This window comes from Canis lupus, chromosome 18, assembly GCF_048164855.1.
Source record: "Canis lupus baileyi chromosome 18, mCanLup2.hap1, whole genome shotgun sequence".
NCBI classification, from domain to species: Eukaryota; Metazoa; Chordata; class Mammalia; order Carnivora; family Canidae; genus Canis; species Canis lupus.
Genome location: NC_132855.1, coordinates 20,292,602 through 20,310,822, shown reverse-complemented (window position 1 = coordinate 20,310,822; position 18,221 = coordinate 20,292,602). Strand labels below are relative to the sequence as shown.

Genomic DNA, 18,221 nt, shown 5'->3' with positions numbered 1-18,221 from the left:
TGTTTTTATTTTTTTTCAGAAAACCATACATTATACATGCAAATACAGTAAGTCATTATTTCCTGGAGTAACATTTATTAAATATTAAAATTATTTAACTTTTGAAACCTAATATTAAAAATACTGTAAAGCCAGCTTTGCTTTGAAAGCCAAATGGCTCCAAAAAATAGTTTTCAAATTTTTTCCTGATATCTGAAAAAGAATTAAGTATAACTATCTTTAATAAAATTTATAATTAAAGCCATCCCAGAGACCAAAATGCTAACCTTCCAATCACATTTCACTGAATTAACTATTTTATCTAAAATCAAATAAGTTAAACATGTTTCATCAACAGTTTAAAAATAAGGTATGCAAAGACTTCCAGCATATGCAAATGACACAAATAATTAAGAATCACATTTCAAATTTAAAACACTTCCACCTATGAGATTCCAAAAGTATGAGTATATAGTTTTAACATTTACTCTCTGCACTACTTTCTCTTCTCCTCTCAAACTAGCTGCCTCTACACCCTCAACACACACATAAAATAGATCATTTAGGCCAGTGGTATTTTAGTACATCGCCCCTCCTCCTCCACTTAGACAGTCTTGCCTTTTACATCTAATGTGGAGGTTCCCATGGCAACACTCACTTACACCAATACTATTTCCAACTGAAATGAAAGAAGCCAAAATCTAAATGCTCCATTACCAAATTACACATACTCTGAAACGAGTAAGGATTTTTTTCTATTATTTTTTAATGAAAAAGTAAGTTTCTGGAATTTCTGCAAAAAACAGTTATTTAATATTACATAAGTAACTAAAAAAGCAGTCATTGTAGACAATTTTATATATGCATGTTATTACATGAGATTTGCATGAGCTTTTATTACATAAAACTGATATGCTGAACCAAGACGTTTACTTAATTATCATTATGAATAGTAAGTATAATTTTTACTAATCCAGTCTACTGTATCAAATGCTTGCTTTTTTTTTTTTTTTTTTTTTTAATGTTAGCTACATGGCTCACAAAAACCCTGGTGAGAAATTCTAACAAAACAAGCCAAGAAGCAATTCATGGACAGCAGGAGGCAATTCCAGAACACAGGCACAATCTATAAAGAGAAACCACTACAGCTTTTTGATGTTAAATAAGTAGAAATATCAGCATACAACAAAGCTAAGAAACAGACTGTTGTATCAAGTTTAAAAGTAAAATATTGAGGGTCAAATATCTTGAGTACCTTTGTCTAGACTATTTTCAAAACTACTATTTTCAGATTTTTATAATTTTTAAAATAAAATTCTTTCTCTGAAATACTTTAGTTTGTATATAGTTTTAGTACAACACACATTCCAATCAAGTTATTCATAAATATAGAGGAAAGGGGTGGGGGGGTTATGAGTGTGTGTGTGTGTGTGTGTGTGTGTGTGTTTGTGTTTAAAAGCAAAAGCATCAAGGTGGGAGGTCAAACATTTACTTTGAAAACATATACATTTCTTAAACAGGTTGTGCACATTTCTAAGAAGCCTCACAAGAAGAGGCAAGAATATAAAGTGAGTAAAATTTCATAAAGCTTTTTGATAAATGATCAAAGGCTAAGCATTAAACATCTCTGCATGGTGAATACATTTTTAAAAGGATAAAAATCAATAGAGCGTATACTGAACCTTATTTATTCTGACAACATATCATAGCACCTGGATATGTTGTATTAAATAATTTGTTTCTGTACAGTTTATTAACATATGTGGGTTCATAAAAATAGAATAATTATTTTAGTTTAAAAATCATACTTCTATAAAATTTATAATGAGGATTTTTTTTTCTTGCTTTTACATTATCATCACTTTCTTAAAATGAGCTGAATCAAAAGACTATAAAGACTCCCTCAAAACCAGTACAGGAAACTCCAAGAATTTACTTTCCCAAAAGCAGCTTTTAAGACATGAGCATGAACTGCCTAATGAATCTCATAGTTAGGCTTGTGAAAAGGACCGACTTGCACCTTTCAGAGGTCTTTCTCTCTTCTTAAAAATTCTCATACAGTGAAACCTGCTGACATTCTTTTTTATAAGGGCTGGGGCGGGTGTGAGTGTGTGTGTGTTGGGGGAAGGGGTCATTTGCCATATTGGGGAGTTTCTGCAACATTTGTGAGGGTTTTTATAGACAGGATCCTCTCTCGAGTGTTTAGAAAGCAAAACAAAAATAACCAACTATTAAATGTTCATTTTACTTAAAAAAAAATAGCAATCTTCTGCAAATGTTTCAACATTTTACTTTCATTTCAATATTAACCACCCATTAAGCAAACATTTGCAGTGTTCAGAAATTTTTCCAGGTCTTTGAAGACATTTAATCAATGTTGGTATTAGATATATTTTTAAGCCAGCTTCAAAAGCAAAATCTAGAAAAAAGTACTATGACCTCTCTTGAACAAAAAAGAATTTAATTTAAAAACCGTCCTTTATCACAGGCAGGTTTGGATGCAATGCCACCTGGTGGCACAAAAAAACTCTTAACTAGGCTTCAGTTCTTAGAAACTGAGCTGTTGAAACTACAACCATCATCCCTTTGACTACCCTCTCCCGAACAAGTTATTCATCTCATAGTTTAACAATAAATGATAATTTTTATTTAAAAACTTTAAAATTTTTAAGTAACTAACTGCATGTGACAATTTCTTCAATGTTTAAATATCATAAGAGAAACAAAATATTTTTTCAAAAACGTAAATTAAAACCACAGCATTAATTTTTAAAAGATGAAATGCTTAAGAATGGGGGGGGAGCGATGGAGTAACCGAGCTGCTTTGTAAAATTACACTGTATAATTAATTCCATGGTAAGAATGTTTTTATGGTGTGTTTTGGTGACCTTTTATTACCATCAAGTTCACAATGCTGGTGGGCTGCCTTTTAATCCCTCCGCAGACAAAGGCCCTAAATAAACACAGATCCCTTCCTGGGAAAAAGTCCACTCTGGTTAAATGGTAAGGAAATGAGTAAATCATTAGTAATCTTTAAAGCCAAAGCTATAAACTCAAGTTACCTTAAGTTGAAATGAAAGTGTCCTGCAAGAGTTTCAAAGTTCTGTCACAGATAGAAATCTCCAGCTCTTGACTCCAGACTAGGCGCCAGCTGATAAACAAACAATTTAAGTCAAGAGCTGGAGAATTCCCAGCTTTTTCATTTAATGGCTTTGGCCAAGAGTATTTATTGCCTCCAGTTTTATTCTCACTTAGCTCTAAGAGGAAATTTAAACTCATCATTATCTTAAAGTCCCATATGGGTAGCAGTCAGCTCACCTGATAGAGCTCCTCTTACTCTGTACCAGTTTGAGGCTCTACCAGAAGTGATGTAATAATGTAAACTAATTAACTACAGTTTTAGGTTGACTTTTTAACAGGCTAAATAAATTTTGTTCAATATACTTTATATTCCCACTCGGGGTAATAACAATTCCAAAAAGTTTAACTTTACAGTTTTACTCCAAACTACCAGCTAAAATGGAAAAGGACAATGTAATCTCTCTCTTATTCTCCCACACGCTCCAGACCTGCCTCCCTCTCCCTTCTCTCTCTTGCCCTTGTCAACTAGCCCTTGAATATTATATAAAGTAACTTTTCTAAATCAAATATAGACTATTCCTATTAATTTTAAAATACCAATGTTGTTCCATTTATTTCCTAAGAGAAGTGTGCAAGATTTAAGACGTAAATGCTTTATCATGAAAAGCTACTGATTTTATACAAGTACTAATAAGAATTTAAAAATAGACCTCAATTAAAGATCATGAGAAACCATCAAATATTTCTTAAGGCTATTTTTAAAAGTTTGCTCTTAAAGATAACAGATCTCAAAGTTATCATTTATGCTGCTGCTCTTATTCCTTTCTCAAAATTATCATTTACCTTTAGAAAAAAAAATCTCATCTCTACTTAGGATTTTATGTTGAAATAATTCTTTTAACTACTGGAATGTTTGCAGATACTTGATAATTACAATAAATCAACTATTCTTCCTCTAGCTGCTTGTTTAATGAAAAAATACTGCAAGAAAATGTTTACAGCCTAAAAATAGGCTTTATGGGTAAAGGGTTAATAAAATATGGCATTAATGAAAAAGAAAAATTCTTTCCCTCCCACTTCTTAATTTTCAGAAAGTTTTATAAACCTACCTTGGCTGAAAAAGCCAATTAACCATTTCAGTGTCTGCCAAGACTATTTTTCTACTCTTTCAATATATGTACATAGTACATTAAAAATGTTGGCCACTTGAGAACAAGTATTACCCCTAACACATAAGAATTAGGGGAAATGAAATGTAATTAATGATAAAACTATTTGTATGCCCTGCCTCATATTATGTTTCATTTTAAAAAAACCTCCCTAAGAACAATGCTCTCTCAGAGACTGCAATGGATAAACATTTGGATGACCATAACTAACAGTCAATAACTCAAAAAAGATGTCAGGGACAAATCTTAAAATCCTTAATACCCTTCTAAAAAAGTCCACATCTCTCATATTGATAGAGGTAATCTGGCTAAATACAAAACACCACCAACAAAAACCCTCTACTTTCACATCAAGTTAAAATCACTTCAAGGAAGAAGAGGGTAGCTAAGTCTGCTGCCATACCTTAACTGGCCCTGATGGAAGGGTCCTAACTATGAAATGTGCCTGTGAATTTAAAATTTTCACAACTAAAACACCCAAAGCAACGCAAAACAAAATAGAATCATACAGCAAATATATAGAGAGAATTTATACTCAATATACTTTCATCTGCTAACATTACCAAACTTTAAGAAAATCAGACATCTAGAAAACCACAAATAAATTTGATAATGGTTTGATGATGATGACAAGGCACTTGTGAAATTCTTAATTCCATTTCCTCCTCCCACTTTACCCCCAGTGCTATCCAGGGATCACAAGTAAAACAAAATAAAGACATAATATGCTGGTATACTGGAACTAATTTCACACTGCTTAGGAATCAACAGATGTTAATAAAAAATAAATTACATATAAGTAATAGCTTCAGGGGATTTATTTGCTAAATATACTTTACTTTTATATAAACACCACTAGGCAGTTCTGAACTGTGACCAGACCCAATTGTGTCTGGTCTGACTTACATCCTGAATGGCAATTAAAGGACATTAAAAATACCCTAGGATTACTTCAGACAGGACCCCTGCCTTATCCGTGCACTTTCCAACATAACCAGGTAAAGAGAACACAGTATCCCTCCACCACAGGACAGAGCCTGGCAAGAACAACCCTGGTAATGGTTACTTGACTGGAAATTGCAATGCAATTAAAACCTGGCCTGCAGATTTGGAGGTGGGGGGGATTGCAAACTCCAAGAAAGTGAATTCTTAGAAATAAACTATGTTGTCATTAGCGATAATAATTATTACTAACAATAAACAGTAACAACAAACACTGAGTGAGGTGATCTAAGGGGATCTCTAACCCATTCTTCTACTATTTTCTTAGGAGACAAATTATTAAAGTTGCCTCAATTATGTTACATTGGGTGGTGAGTCAGCAGTCTTCTCTAAACATGCTAAGAACTCATTAACGCCTTATATAGGGACTCCTATAAGTTGTCTATGACAAGTCGTAGGGGAGACTTAGGCATGCCAAAGAATGTAAAGAGGGTTTTGGGGCACCTCTTAGGGACAAATTTCAAAGAAATTCTTGGAATTTATTTACCAAACATTTCTGAACTATTTGACAAACTGGAGAAAATCCTAGATAAAAAGGATACTTACTAGATACAAGGTGATAAGTAAAATTATGGGTATATCTAAATTGCTAACATAATTACCCCATTTCTGGTGTCTTAGTATTGATGAATCTTATGTCATTTTTAAGGAAAAGGATTTGTCCATCAAACAAAATTAAAGAAAATTTTCATTATTTGAGGTACTAAAGCTTTAAATAACACCAGAACAGACCAAAGAAAGGCTTACTTTAGCTAATATTTTTCAAGACAGAATAATTCAAGTCTCTCATACAAAAGTCAATGCCACAAAATGTCTTTCTTTTATTTTACTCTTTTTTTAAAAAAAAAAAAGTAATCTCTAGCCCCAACGTGGGGCTCGAACTCACTACCCCAAGATCAAAGGTCCCATGCTCTGTGGACTAAGCTAGCCAGCCACCCCTGCCACAAAATGCTTTTAAATTTTATAAAAGTTAATAATGTAAAAAGAACTAAAAACTATCTTCATAGTATAATTCTTTAAAGGGAAGAACCCATGAAAATGAATTATCTTAACCCTGTTAAACCAACTTATTTCAAAACATTAAAAAAAATAAAATCTTACTACAGCAAGACTAAAATATAAGAACAAATGCCACACATAATACTCCTTTGTAATCAAACAGCTTGTGAGAACATGAAAAAAGATGTATTGTGTGTGATAGCCCTTCCCTCTCCACACATTATCAACCAAAGCAAATTCAGTTGTATGAAATTTGGTAAAAGAATTTACTTTTGGACAGAAATAGCAATGTTTCAGCCCAAAGCCAAGTAAAATTGCCAAGTTATAAACTTCTCTAAGAAAACATTTTAGTGGAAATGCCAACAGACCCTTAACTATAATGGTGTTAGGTGCCAAAATAGAAATAATTTTTGTTTTTGTGGTCCCTTTACCATAAATTAGATACAGATCTAGTGAAAAAACAGTAGATACCCAGTTCAGTGAATAGTTAAGGCCAAGGCTACACACTTGATTTTAAAAACAATAATGGAGTCTATGTGAGACTTTCACTGAGGAATTTAGCAAGCAAGTCTAACGCTCTAAAAGAAACTCCTTACTAGATTTTGTGCTTACTACTCCGTATTCTAAGAATACCTCAAACAAATTACTAAAACTTAATTCCGCCAAATAGAGTATAAAATTCGGTTTCCTGGTAGGGAACTATTATACAAACACATATACACCAGTTCAATTATTTAATTTTGACATTAATCTCTAACTGGAGCAATACAGTTTAGCAAATCAATGAGGCTTGCCAGCCCGGGGAGCCTTGGGCTAACTCCAAGTGCCACTTCAGAGTCACTTCAACTTAAGGTCTACTGTGCAACTCTACAGACATATTAGGCAATTGGTGAGTTTATTCTTTAATTATCCAAGCACAGTTAAGTACTTTAATTATGCCCTTGGAGCAGACTCAACAGTATTTGGTCATTAGTCACAAACAATAGTTTTTAATTTACTTTATGTCCAGCATTCATTATATAAGAGAACTGATCAAATTGGAACTAACCCTGTGATAGCAGACCCTCTCCACACTAAAAAAAAAAAAAAAAAAAAAAAAAAGACACATATCCAAAATGGTGTGACTAAGCAACATGTGACTTTAAAGAAGGATTACAACTTTCATAAAGATGTGATTTACACAAAACAGGTAAACAGATTAGGACATCATATTTGAGGCCAGGGCCAGGGGCTAATTTATAGAAAGCCCAGTTAGCTTTACTTTGATAACCACAAACTGATCAACAATGGCATGGTGTCAGACATATGGGGAGTCAATTTAATAATTGAGCACAATTACCTGCTAAGTCCTGGTGATACAAAGATAAATGTTCCATACACATACCAAGCTTATTCATACCTCAGAGCCCACACAGGGCAGTCTGTTTCACTGAAAACTCTTCGTCTGGAGTTGTGCACTCAGATCTCTGCTTAACAGTCACCTCCCCAGAGAAGGCATCCTGTCCACTCTAGGTAAAACGACCTTCCCCTGAAGAGGGTTTCATTAACTGCTTACTCTCCCGTTTTGTCTTCATAGCACTTATCATTTCAATTATTTTTGTTATTCTCTTTATTCCTACTAAATCATAATCCATGAGGTAAAAGACTTTGAATATCTTCAAAGTGCTATCTTTGGTGCCTAGACCATACCTACCCCATAAAAGGACTCAATAAATGTTTGTTGCATGAAATGAAGAATGTAGCATAATAGAAAAATTAGAAAAGAGTGTATGACAAAACAATATATAGGGGGATCCCTGGGTGGCTCAGCGGTTTAGCGCCTGCCTTCAGCCCAGGGCGTGATCCTGGAGTCCCGGGATTGAGTTCTGCATCAGGCTCCCTGCGTGAAGCCTGCTTCTCCCTCTGCCTGTGTCTCTGCCTCTCTCTCTCTGTGTATCTCGTGAATAAATAAATAAAATCTTTTTTAAAAAGTATATAATCTTGTAAGAATTACATAAATATAGTCATTTTAAGTACATTTCATTGAAGAAAAAATGAAGACCTTCATTTGTAGAGTACTTTCTTTCCCTAAAAGTTCTAGGCTCTCCCTAATATCAAGTGAACTTCTTTGAAGTTTTTAACAGAAGTACAACAAAAAATGAAACTAAAGGTGTTAAGAGAATCATATGAGCTAACCAATTTCCTTTCTTCCTTGCTTAAAGAATATTTACTAAAGAACTGTCAAATCTAATTCCAAATTGCACTGGTTCTCCTTGGATGTAACTGGGAATCATCTATGAGGTTTCTAGTTAATCTTTAACATAAATTTTTCCATTTCCAGAACTAAAAATTCTTCTGTTGTCCCAGAATCAAGTGTGTAAGTCAAATCTGGTGTTACTCTCTCTAAATATCCATACAGGTAAGTACAAGGTAAGTCAAAGTAAGTATTAATAGCCACCCCAGAGAGGACAAAGGCAGTATTTCTCTACAAAGTGCAGCATGTTGCTATGAACAAACTGTTAATGAAGAGTTCCCTTTCTGGTTGCTAAGTACTGGGAAGACTGCTGTGCTACATATTTTATACTTTGTAACTATTTACAAATCATTTTATTAATACATATCACTAAATTCTAAACTTCTAATGTAAGAATTTCTTCTTTAAGTTGTTTTGAATGTTTTTCTTCTTCTTTTATCCTAACCCCACCCCTGTGATCATAATCACATTTCCCAATGGTATCTAATATTATAATATAACATTTCAAGTCCTTATACCTCAGAACAGATCCTATCCTAATCAAATTGAAACATGTGAGGGCTATGTCAAAATATTACTCTATCTTTTTTCTGACGTTTATTTGATTAAACAGCACCAGCCAGTGGATCCAAAACAGAAAAGACCCAAAAAGCCTCTGGTTCTATCCCAACTCACCAGCAGAACAAAAGAGTCCTGATAGCCAGTTCATAAACACTTCAGGATGGGGTCAACATAATAAGACTGATCTGATCTCTCCAGAATTCTATTTGAGAATAATGTCCTCTCACCCATTTCTTCTCAAGTGACTCTGGAACAGAAATGTTAGGCCCCTTCCAGATTAGAAGCCAACCTCTCAAGAGTTAGAAAAGGATGCAATTCTCCGCTCACTCCCCCACCAAAGGTTTCACTACATGGTAGTGCCATTTAGCTACCAAGAAAGAAGACAGAGGACTGGCAACTAGATAAAATTGTTAAGAAATGAAGTTAACAGTAGGCCACTGTTTTCAAAAACAGAAAAGCTACCTCAGGGTGAGACTAAAAGGAAGAAGGTCTGGTGGAGTGTGGGAAGAGCCTTAGACTAAGGTGGGAGAAAAGATTCTAGTTCTAGATTGGCTCTCAAGCTGGAGAACCCCAGGCAAGTCATTTAACTTCTTTGGACCTCAATTTCTCATCTATAAAATAACAAAGTCAAATTAAATTATTGCTAAAGTCCCTTCTAATAAAAAAACTTAATTCTAAGAACACAAAAGACACTCAAAAGCTAGATGTACTATTTAACCCCCAGCAGTCCATAAGAACACCAAAATGAGATTTACCAGAATTTTTACCAACTTATTTTTCCATATCCTACTAAATATGGGTATCTTGTGTCAGTTCACCAGGGTACTACTTAGGTAACAATTTAGGCAAACATTCTCCCTTGATACATTCTCTGGATCAGGAATACAGACATACAGGTCTGGGACCTGATTATAGCAAATGAAATGAAACTCTTTTCTGGACTGGCTTAATAAACTTCATTTTAGCAACTTAGCTTTGGCATTAAAGTTAGCTTTTATGCGAACCACAATACCATCATTCTCCTTCATTTTTTTTTTTTTTCTCCTTCAGAAAAAGTTTATAACACTTAGATTAAATAGGCACAGGTAGCACACTAATTGATACATCAAGTAACAAACACTGCTACATAATTATGGAAATATCAACTGTATTTGGCTCCATCAGTTATCTACTGCTATATTACTCCCTCAAACTTAGTGGGTTTATTTACTGACAATTCTCAGGGTGAGTAATTTAGACTATCCTAGCTGGGCAGTTCATTTGCTGGTTAGGCCTGAGGTCACTAATGCAGCTACACTTATCTGGAAACCTGACTCTAGCTAGATGGTCAATGGCCTCACTCACATGCTTGGTAGTTAGTCCGTGTCCCCAGGTGGCCAATCCAGGTTTCTATATGCGAGAGCAGCAGAGTCCCCATAAGCAAGATAGGACAAGACTCCATGTACAAAGTGCTTTTCAAGTTTATCCTTGTGTAACATTTACTAATATACCACTAGCCAAAGCAAGTCAGATGGCTCAACTCAGAGTCAAGGTAGCACATGAACACACAGAGCAGATTCAGAGATGTGAGTCATTAAAGGTCATTACTGTAACAATGTATCACACTAGCAATGGGCTATTTTTAGCACTGTACTGAAATGATGATTTTATAAATTAAAGGACAACCTCCCTTTAGCAGTCTTTATTTTCCTCTTAGAATAAATCAGAACTTTACAGAAAATAGTATTTCCTAATACAGTAGAATATGAAACAAATCTAGTTTTGGTCTTGAGCAAATGATTAGTTTTCTTCAGTCCAGCCTTTATAGAAAGTCTCCAACTAGAAACTAGTCTTCAACTACAAATTACATATGTATGTGTATACGTGTGTATGCGCACATGTGTGTGTACTATATTTGATTACACAATAATTTTGGAAACTTGCAAAATTATGGAAAATCATAACACCTATAATACTACCATTCCAAAATACCCAGACCACCTACTATTAATATCTGATATAATAATACGCTTTAAGAATTTTATTAGTGAGGGATGCCTGGGTGGCTCAGCAGTTAAGCGCATCTGCCTTCAGCTCAGGGCCAGATCCTGGAGTACCAGGATCAAGTCCCACATCAGGTTCCCTGCATGGAGCGTGCTTCTCCCTCTGCCTGTGTCTCTGCCTCTCTCTCTGAGTCTCTCATGAATAAATAAACAAAATCTTAAAAAAAAAAAAAAGTTATTAGTGAGAATCCTTGTCCTCTAACTGAGATGATCGTATGATTTTTAAGTATGTTAATGTGGGAAATAGATTTATAGATTTTCTAATATTAAGCCATTTTAGTACATATGAGATAAACCTGATTGTAGTGTTTGATCTCTTTTATACATGGTTGGATTTAGTTTGCTAATGTACTTTTTAAAACTTTTTACTTCTGTTTTCATGACTGAGACTTAAATTTTTCCTCTCTCACTCTCCCTTTCTGGTTAAAGTATCAGTTACATAGGTCTTATAGAATGAGTTGGGAAGTGTTTCCTCTTTTTCTATTGTCTGGAAAAGTTCATACAAAATTGAAATGATCTGCTCCTTGAAATTCTGGTAATATCCCACCTGTAAAAAATTATCTGAGCTTTAAGTTCCCCTTGTGAAATTATTTTTTTCTTTTTAAATACTTCCTCAACTTTTTAACAGTTAAAAGATGATTCAACCTAATTAATTACTTCTTGGATCTGTTCTGAAAAGTTAAATTTTCAACAAATTGCTCTTGCCTTACCCACAGCAATTTGGACCAAAAATTCATAATTCTTCAAAGTTGTGACATCCTTTTGTCTGAACTTAGAACAAGGAATGTATTTCGAGAGTACTAAATAATAAAAGTGAGGTTTTTTTTTGTTTCCAATGAAAAAATTGAGACTCCTATAAGGAGTCTAAAAATAACTGGATATATATTGGGTACCACGAAACTGTAATTACTATTTCTGACAAACAGAAATAGGTGTGCATAGATTTTAGCTGCCACTTACCACCAGAAACAGGGGCATCCATGAAAACTGCTCCCATTTTCTCGACTTCTTTGGCCAATTCTTTTGAAACTGCAGGATCAATAGTACTGGAGTCTATTAATAGTGAGCCTTTCTTCACTTTTCTAAGTAAATAAATAAAAATAATGTTTTTTTAAACTATAGGCTTACAGTTTTAAAAATATAGTTTACAAATCTGAATAAACATTTCATGCAACTACCTATAGAATTAGAATTTGCTAAAAGCTGCCAGATATCAAAGAGGTCTTCGCTTTAGTATTAAAAACATTATTAGAACTGATTCAAAATCTCAAATCCATTTTCAGATCAATTAAAGTTCAAAGTAAACCCACACTCTTTCAAACAAACCTAAATAATCTAATAAACTACATGATATAAATTCTGGTTTCAGGTGAAATACACAATACCATAATAATATAGGTAGGCAATTTAAAACACCCATTAACTTTAAAAGGCCTATTTGGTAGGATTTAAATTTTTGTTTGTAAAGTAGCTGGGGCTCTTTAAAAACTATTTTATTTGCCTTTAACAAGCCATATTGCAAATTTCACATATCCATGTCATTTCCACAAGGTAGAATAAACATAAACCATCGAAATTTAGCCATATGCTTCAGGGTGGCATATTCTTAATAACTACACTTTTTAAAGATAAAATAAAACATCAAAGAGACAGAAAGGAAAATAAAGGAAAGAACCTGGAAATCTCACAGGCAAAATTTTTTTGTCCTTTATAGTAAATGTACATACATACATTGGCAAAGTGGGAAAACAGCTTTTTCTTCTACCATATTTTATATCAATAGTAAATGGCATTCTTTTTTTTTTCTTTTTTAAGATTTTATTTACTTATTCATGAGAGACAGAGAGGCTTGAGAGAGGGAGGCAGTAGCAGGCTCCCCACAGAGGAGGGAGCCAGATGTGGGACTTGATACCTGGACCGTGGGATCTCAACCTGAGCCAAAGGCAGATGCTTAACCAACTGAGCCACCCAGGCGCTGGCATTCTTATAATAAGACACTTTTGTTTATACTGTAAGTGCAGATTATATCTATCTACAGGGCTCCTAATCTATGCCTATCTTCGCTGGCTAGGAAATGAACCTAAGTTATAATTTATTTAAGGACTATGGCTTACCTTTAATTCAAACTTCCCAAAGTCCTTACTATAGATTAATTAACCCACGTGACATTTAATCATAATTGTGATTGGAAAATTAGAAATGAATAAAGATAAATATTGAAGAAGGAAATGGAAAATCATTGCTAAAAACTATTTAAAAAAAAAGAAAAATCTTTCTATAGAAAAATAGCATACAAAATGCTTGAAACAACAATTTTAAACATATTAATTGATCTGGTCCAAAGGCAATGATGGAGTATATTCCACAGAAAGGAAATATCATGCTCTATTATAGATCACCTCAATATGTGGAAGTTTCACTTTATGTAACCTGAAAAACAAGAATTACATTTACCAGTGTTCATCCACATTCTCTGAAAGCACTCCCTAGGCAAAACTGTTCTGCTAGTTGGCCACTATATTCCTTAGTAAAGAATATTAATAAACACAGGATTTTGTCGCCAACAAATTTTTAGTTACTTTTCCTTGAGAGGCAACCCAGGGCCATAATTGCAACAGACTAGATAATGACACAGAAGTTACCTCAAGACCACACACACCGTGGGCTTGAGGGCTCCATCCAAAATTAGTGTCTTTCAACCTTCCCTGAAATCTAAACATTTATCTTATCAGTTTTCTGCCTAATATCCAAATGTCTTTTGCTTCCAAGTTTGTTAGTTTTCTAAAGCAATTCAATTCCCTAAAACCTCATATTTCATGTATTACAGCTTCATGAAATTAAACCCTTTCTTTTAGCCCTATATATATACGTCTATAGGGTCTCCAGTTGTTCTAGCTCTTTGCTGAAATTCAACAAGAAAACAAGTTAGAAACAGTAACTGGTAAGACCAGAAAATCAAATTGGAAATTCAACCACTGTCATTCTAACACAACCACAAAGATTTGGCAAGAGGTAGAAACTAACCAAAAAGTTCTCAAAACCAGGAAAGTTAAGCACTGGCTAGAAAACTCTGACCTAAATTATATTTTATTTAAAGAGCTACTGCTAACCTTTAATTCCAACTTCTCAAAGTTCTTAGTACAGATGTACTAACCCAGAGGACATACAATAACTTTTTATAATATAATAAAATGTTAAATAATGGTGTTCTTTCCAATGTTTGGTTTTATTTTTCATAGAAACCTTTTCCTGAATTTCTATAAACCATAAGAAAATTATGCTTGTAACATTTGTACAGTTTAAAATGCAAGCTTTAAAAGTCTCTTAAACATGTTAGCCATGAAAGCGTAAGTTTAATGCAAGAGCTAAGGAAAGAAACAGAAGCAAAAAAAAAAAAAAATTATTCCCAAAAGTCATATACTTGCTTTCAGCGAAAAAATAAACCCTTTACATTGAGGGAGAAACCACAGTATTCATTTTTTTAAAAAATAAGAAAATTGTATAGAAAGGTTTAACAAACATAATTGTACTTCCTAAAGTGTTAATAAATGTGAAATTCATGAATTATCATAACAAGGAAAATTTCCACAGCTGAGAAATACATACTTTAGAATTCCATTTGCTCCAGAATAAGCTTCTATTGCATTGATACTGGTGGGCAACATTGTAATAATTCTGTCAGCTTTTTCAGCTACATCTGCTGGGGAAGACACTACCTTTAAAAAAAAAATTACAAAGGTATATTATTTAAATTAAAATGAAAGCAGTTTCTAGAGCACAAGCAGGATCCACTTTTTATGCATGGTGACAATGAATACAACTAATTCTTGTTTCCAAATGACAAAAAAAAAAAAAAAAATTACTGCCTAAAATAGAGAGTCCATTCCTCATGCACATAAAGATGAAGTTTCTATGGAATCAAATCTACTGTTTATTTTAAAAAGTGTAAAGTGAGTTGAGGGGGGAAAGGGCAAAACCCAACAGTCCTGGGAACAGACGTACTTCTCATGGATTCCTCCAACTTGGATTCTTAAACAGCATACTTCTTGGTAGATGCTTTGACTAAGAAAAACACTAGTGCAACAGGGATGGTAGCTGAACTACAGGACTCTCCAGTGATTGTATAGGCAGCAAAATCTCCTAGTAAATTCTCAAGCCCCAATTACTACCATCCTCCAGTCTCCATTTTCAAGGGGGAAAAAAAATTAAGCCTGTATGGAAAGGAAAAGGTCAGGACAAGGATATGAGCATTTCCTGCATTAGCTAGCTATATAGCACTACCATTAAGGCTGAACGTGTGAACTCCCAGGATTCAAGTGGAAACTATAGATACAAGAAAGATATACAAATAGGCATCAAGGTATGCTCTCATGTCCACCCTGACTTCTGCCTTATGATGACCACAACATACGGTAAAGGAAAGTTACTGTCCATCCTCTATATGTATGCATGCATACATAAATGTACACACCCTCACTCGCATTCCCAAAACCCCTTCTCTCTCTCACACATGCACCTTGATACACCTATTCAGAAAGCTGGAAACCAAAGAGGCCAGAAGAGACTGGGAGCTCACTTTTGGTTCAAACTGTTCTTTCTTTAACAAAAAGAATCTATCACCCATTGTCACAAAAGCTCCTCGAAAGCGTTATCTCCCCTTAAAAAAAAGACAAAGGACTTTCAGGAGGATAAATGAAGATTTCTCTGTAGAATGATGTACATATTTATCAGAAATGGACATATTTTCTGCTAGGAAATGTGAACTGACATGTAAGCAACCTAGAAATGGGAAAGACTCTGCTTTCTGTGTGGTGGAATTACACCTAACATTTTCTTTTTGTCTTTGATACGCAGTTGATGAAAGTGGAAGAATGGAAAGACAAACAGCGTATATTCTAAATATTATGAGCTAGAGGTAATGATACTCAATTTTCCTTAGCAGACTATTAGCTTCTAAATCAAATTTGAGACAAAAACAGTTTTAACATAAAGTAATTTCCTAAGTCATACTTTAAAATTTTAGGCAATCAAGTATCCTAACACTTTGTGTATTAACATTAAATGCTAAAGTGAAATATCTCAGGCCCTAAAACAGAGATTCTCTTTCAATGTTTCATTCTAAAGGCAATATGGCATTTTAGAGTCTAAAGAAAACACATTCAACAGTACATTTTGATACATCATCAAGATTTACCCCAAAAATTCTGAAAAAAAAAATTTTTCTGTGAAATTACAAAGAAATACTTCAGTTTAGTAAAAACTCTCCTATGCCCAAATAAATGCTGGCAACTATTTGCTGGCAAACAGTTTACAATTACTCAAGAAAACAGAGCTGAATATGATGAGTACAAGTAAAGGAAAAGTTATAGAAGTTGTATTTCTCTACTTCTGGACTTTATCAAAAATGTGGGTTACACAGAGAGCCTCATCTATTCATCCCTCTTTGGGGATGAATACATACAATGCAAAACGATGGCATACCTTTCAATGGCTTCTCCTTTCATATCAGCTCCATCTCTCTTGCTCTTTCAGGGACTGCGGTAAGCCCTGAGGTCTAAGAGTCAATTTCAGACTTTCTCTTAGGAATTCAATGAGTCTCTTCCTTGAAGGAAATTCAATTACACCTAGATAACTCCTTGAAGAGGTGCCCTCAGAGGCACCAACAATTAGTTCACAGATCTAAGAGTAGACTTCACACCTAAGCTCCTCATACCCATGAACTGGCAGTGCCAATTCATGCAACTGCCAAGTGCATGGAGTGCCCAATCAACCCCCTGCATCCCTAGCATCTGCTTCTTGGGATGCCTGGGTTGCCAGAGTACTGCTAACCCCTCAATTATATAGGAAAGTAGTGTCAAAGCTCACAGGTCCGGAAAAAACACACAATGATAGTGATAGCTGGAATGTCACCACTGTACTGGCCACAACTGCTCCATATCTAATGACTATATACATTTGGTACATTATAATAACATTCTCTAATTTGCACTACAGAAGGCATGTTTATTAGACAGATACACAGACATGTGTGTCCAACTATTCAAATCATCTTGACTTCCATGGGATGACTTCAAGACTCTGAAATAATTGACTGACAAAATTTGGCCACGACTCAAAAGCTGGGGGAAAAAAACAAACCTTGTTGCCGGTCTGACATTAACCACAAAAGCCTTTAGGAGCCAAACTAATTAGAGTCCCTTCAATTACATTTACTAATTGAATGGATAAGCAAAGACAGCATGGATCAGTGAAAGGAACACTAATTTGGGAAGCCAGAGACCCAGGTTTAGTTGCAGCCCAGCCACTAAGGTCATGTGTGATTTTGTGAAAATCACTTAACCTCTCTGGCTTCAGTTTCTGAATCTACAAAATAAGAATAGTCACTTGGGTTATCTTTAAGGGTTTCTATCTCCAAAATGGAAAGGATACCTAGGTAAAGAAATTTTTCACATTTAGTAAACTTAAGTTCTAGGAAAGTTTAGCCTTTGTGAAAAAGGATTCATGGGATATGATCAATACAAAGGTACAGCATTAACAAGACTCTTCTGCACCTCCCTATCTGTGGACAGTCACTGACCTGGCTGACTCTGGGCCACGGCTCTGCTCTGTCATGATCATCCAGAAAGATCTTGCTAATTCCATCTGCTTCATTCTTAAATTATTATGAATTAAGATGACTCTACTTTTCCATTATCTCAATTTTAACTACAGGAGATTGGTTTCCTTGTGTATCACAATATCTTCAGTCTTTAAGAATTTTTGTAGCCAATTTCTCTGGATTTAGACTCATCTGTATGCTAATACCTATCTATGGCAGGTATGCAATACAAGGCGTAAAAGACTGGACTAATTAAAGACAAAATCTGCTTTGCTGGGTTGGGGGGCAAGGATGGGGGCATCAAGGCCAGAGTAATCTGAAGGAATTCCACTGCCTTTTTACATATCCATCGGAAGGAGACAACTATTAACTAGTAACTTTACACAAAGAAAAACCTCACTGACTTCCAAACAAAACAGTCACAAAAGTTAAGATCAGCATTGCTTCCAAGAAAGCCAAATGGGTAAGAGAAACTTGCTAAGAAGCAAAATGAACATGACCTTGGTTAAACCTGCCACTCTGTTTTTTAATCTTTCCAAGTAGAAAAGCACACTGTT

At 34.6% G+C, this 18,221-nt stretch overlaps 1 protein-coding gene across 1 annotated transcript in view; it reads right to left on the bottom strand.

Annotated features, from left to right (window-relative positions):
• The window catches only part of HIBADH (3-hydroxyisobutyrate dehydrogenase), a 108,418-nt gene that overhangs the window by 72,474 nt on the left and 17,723 nt on the right, over nt 1–18,221 (bottom strand). Inside the window, exons 3-4 of the mRNA XM_072783662.1 lie at nt 14,673–14,782; nt 12,027–12,148 (exon numbers count right to left, since the gene is read on the bottom strand). Of these exons, the coding sequence (XP_072639763.1) occupies nt 12,027–12,148; nt 14,673–14,782 (232 nt within the window). The remainder of the gene's footprint in view (nt 1–12,026; nt 12,149–14,672; nt 14,783–18,221) is intronic.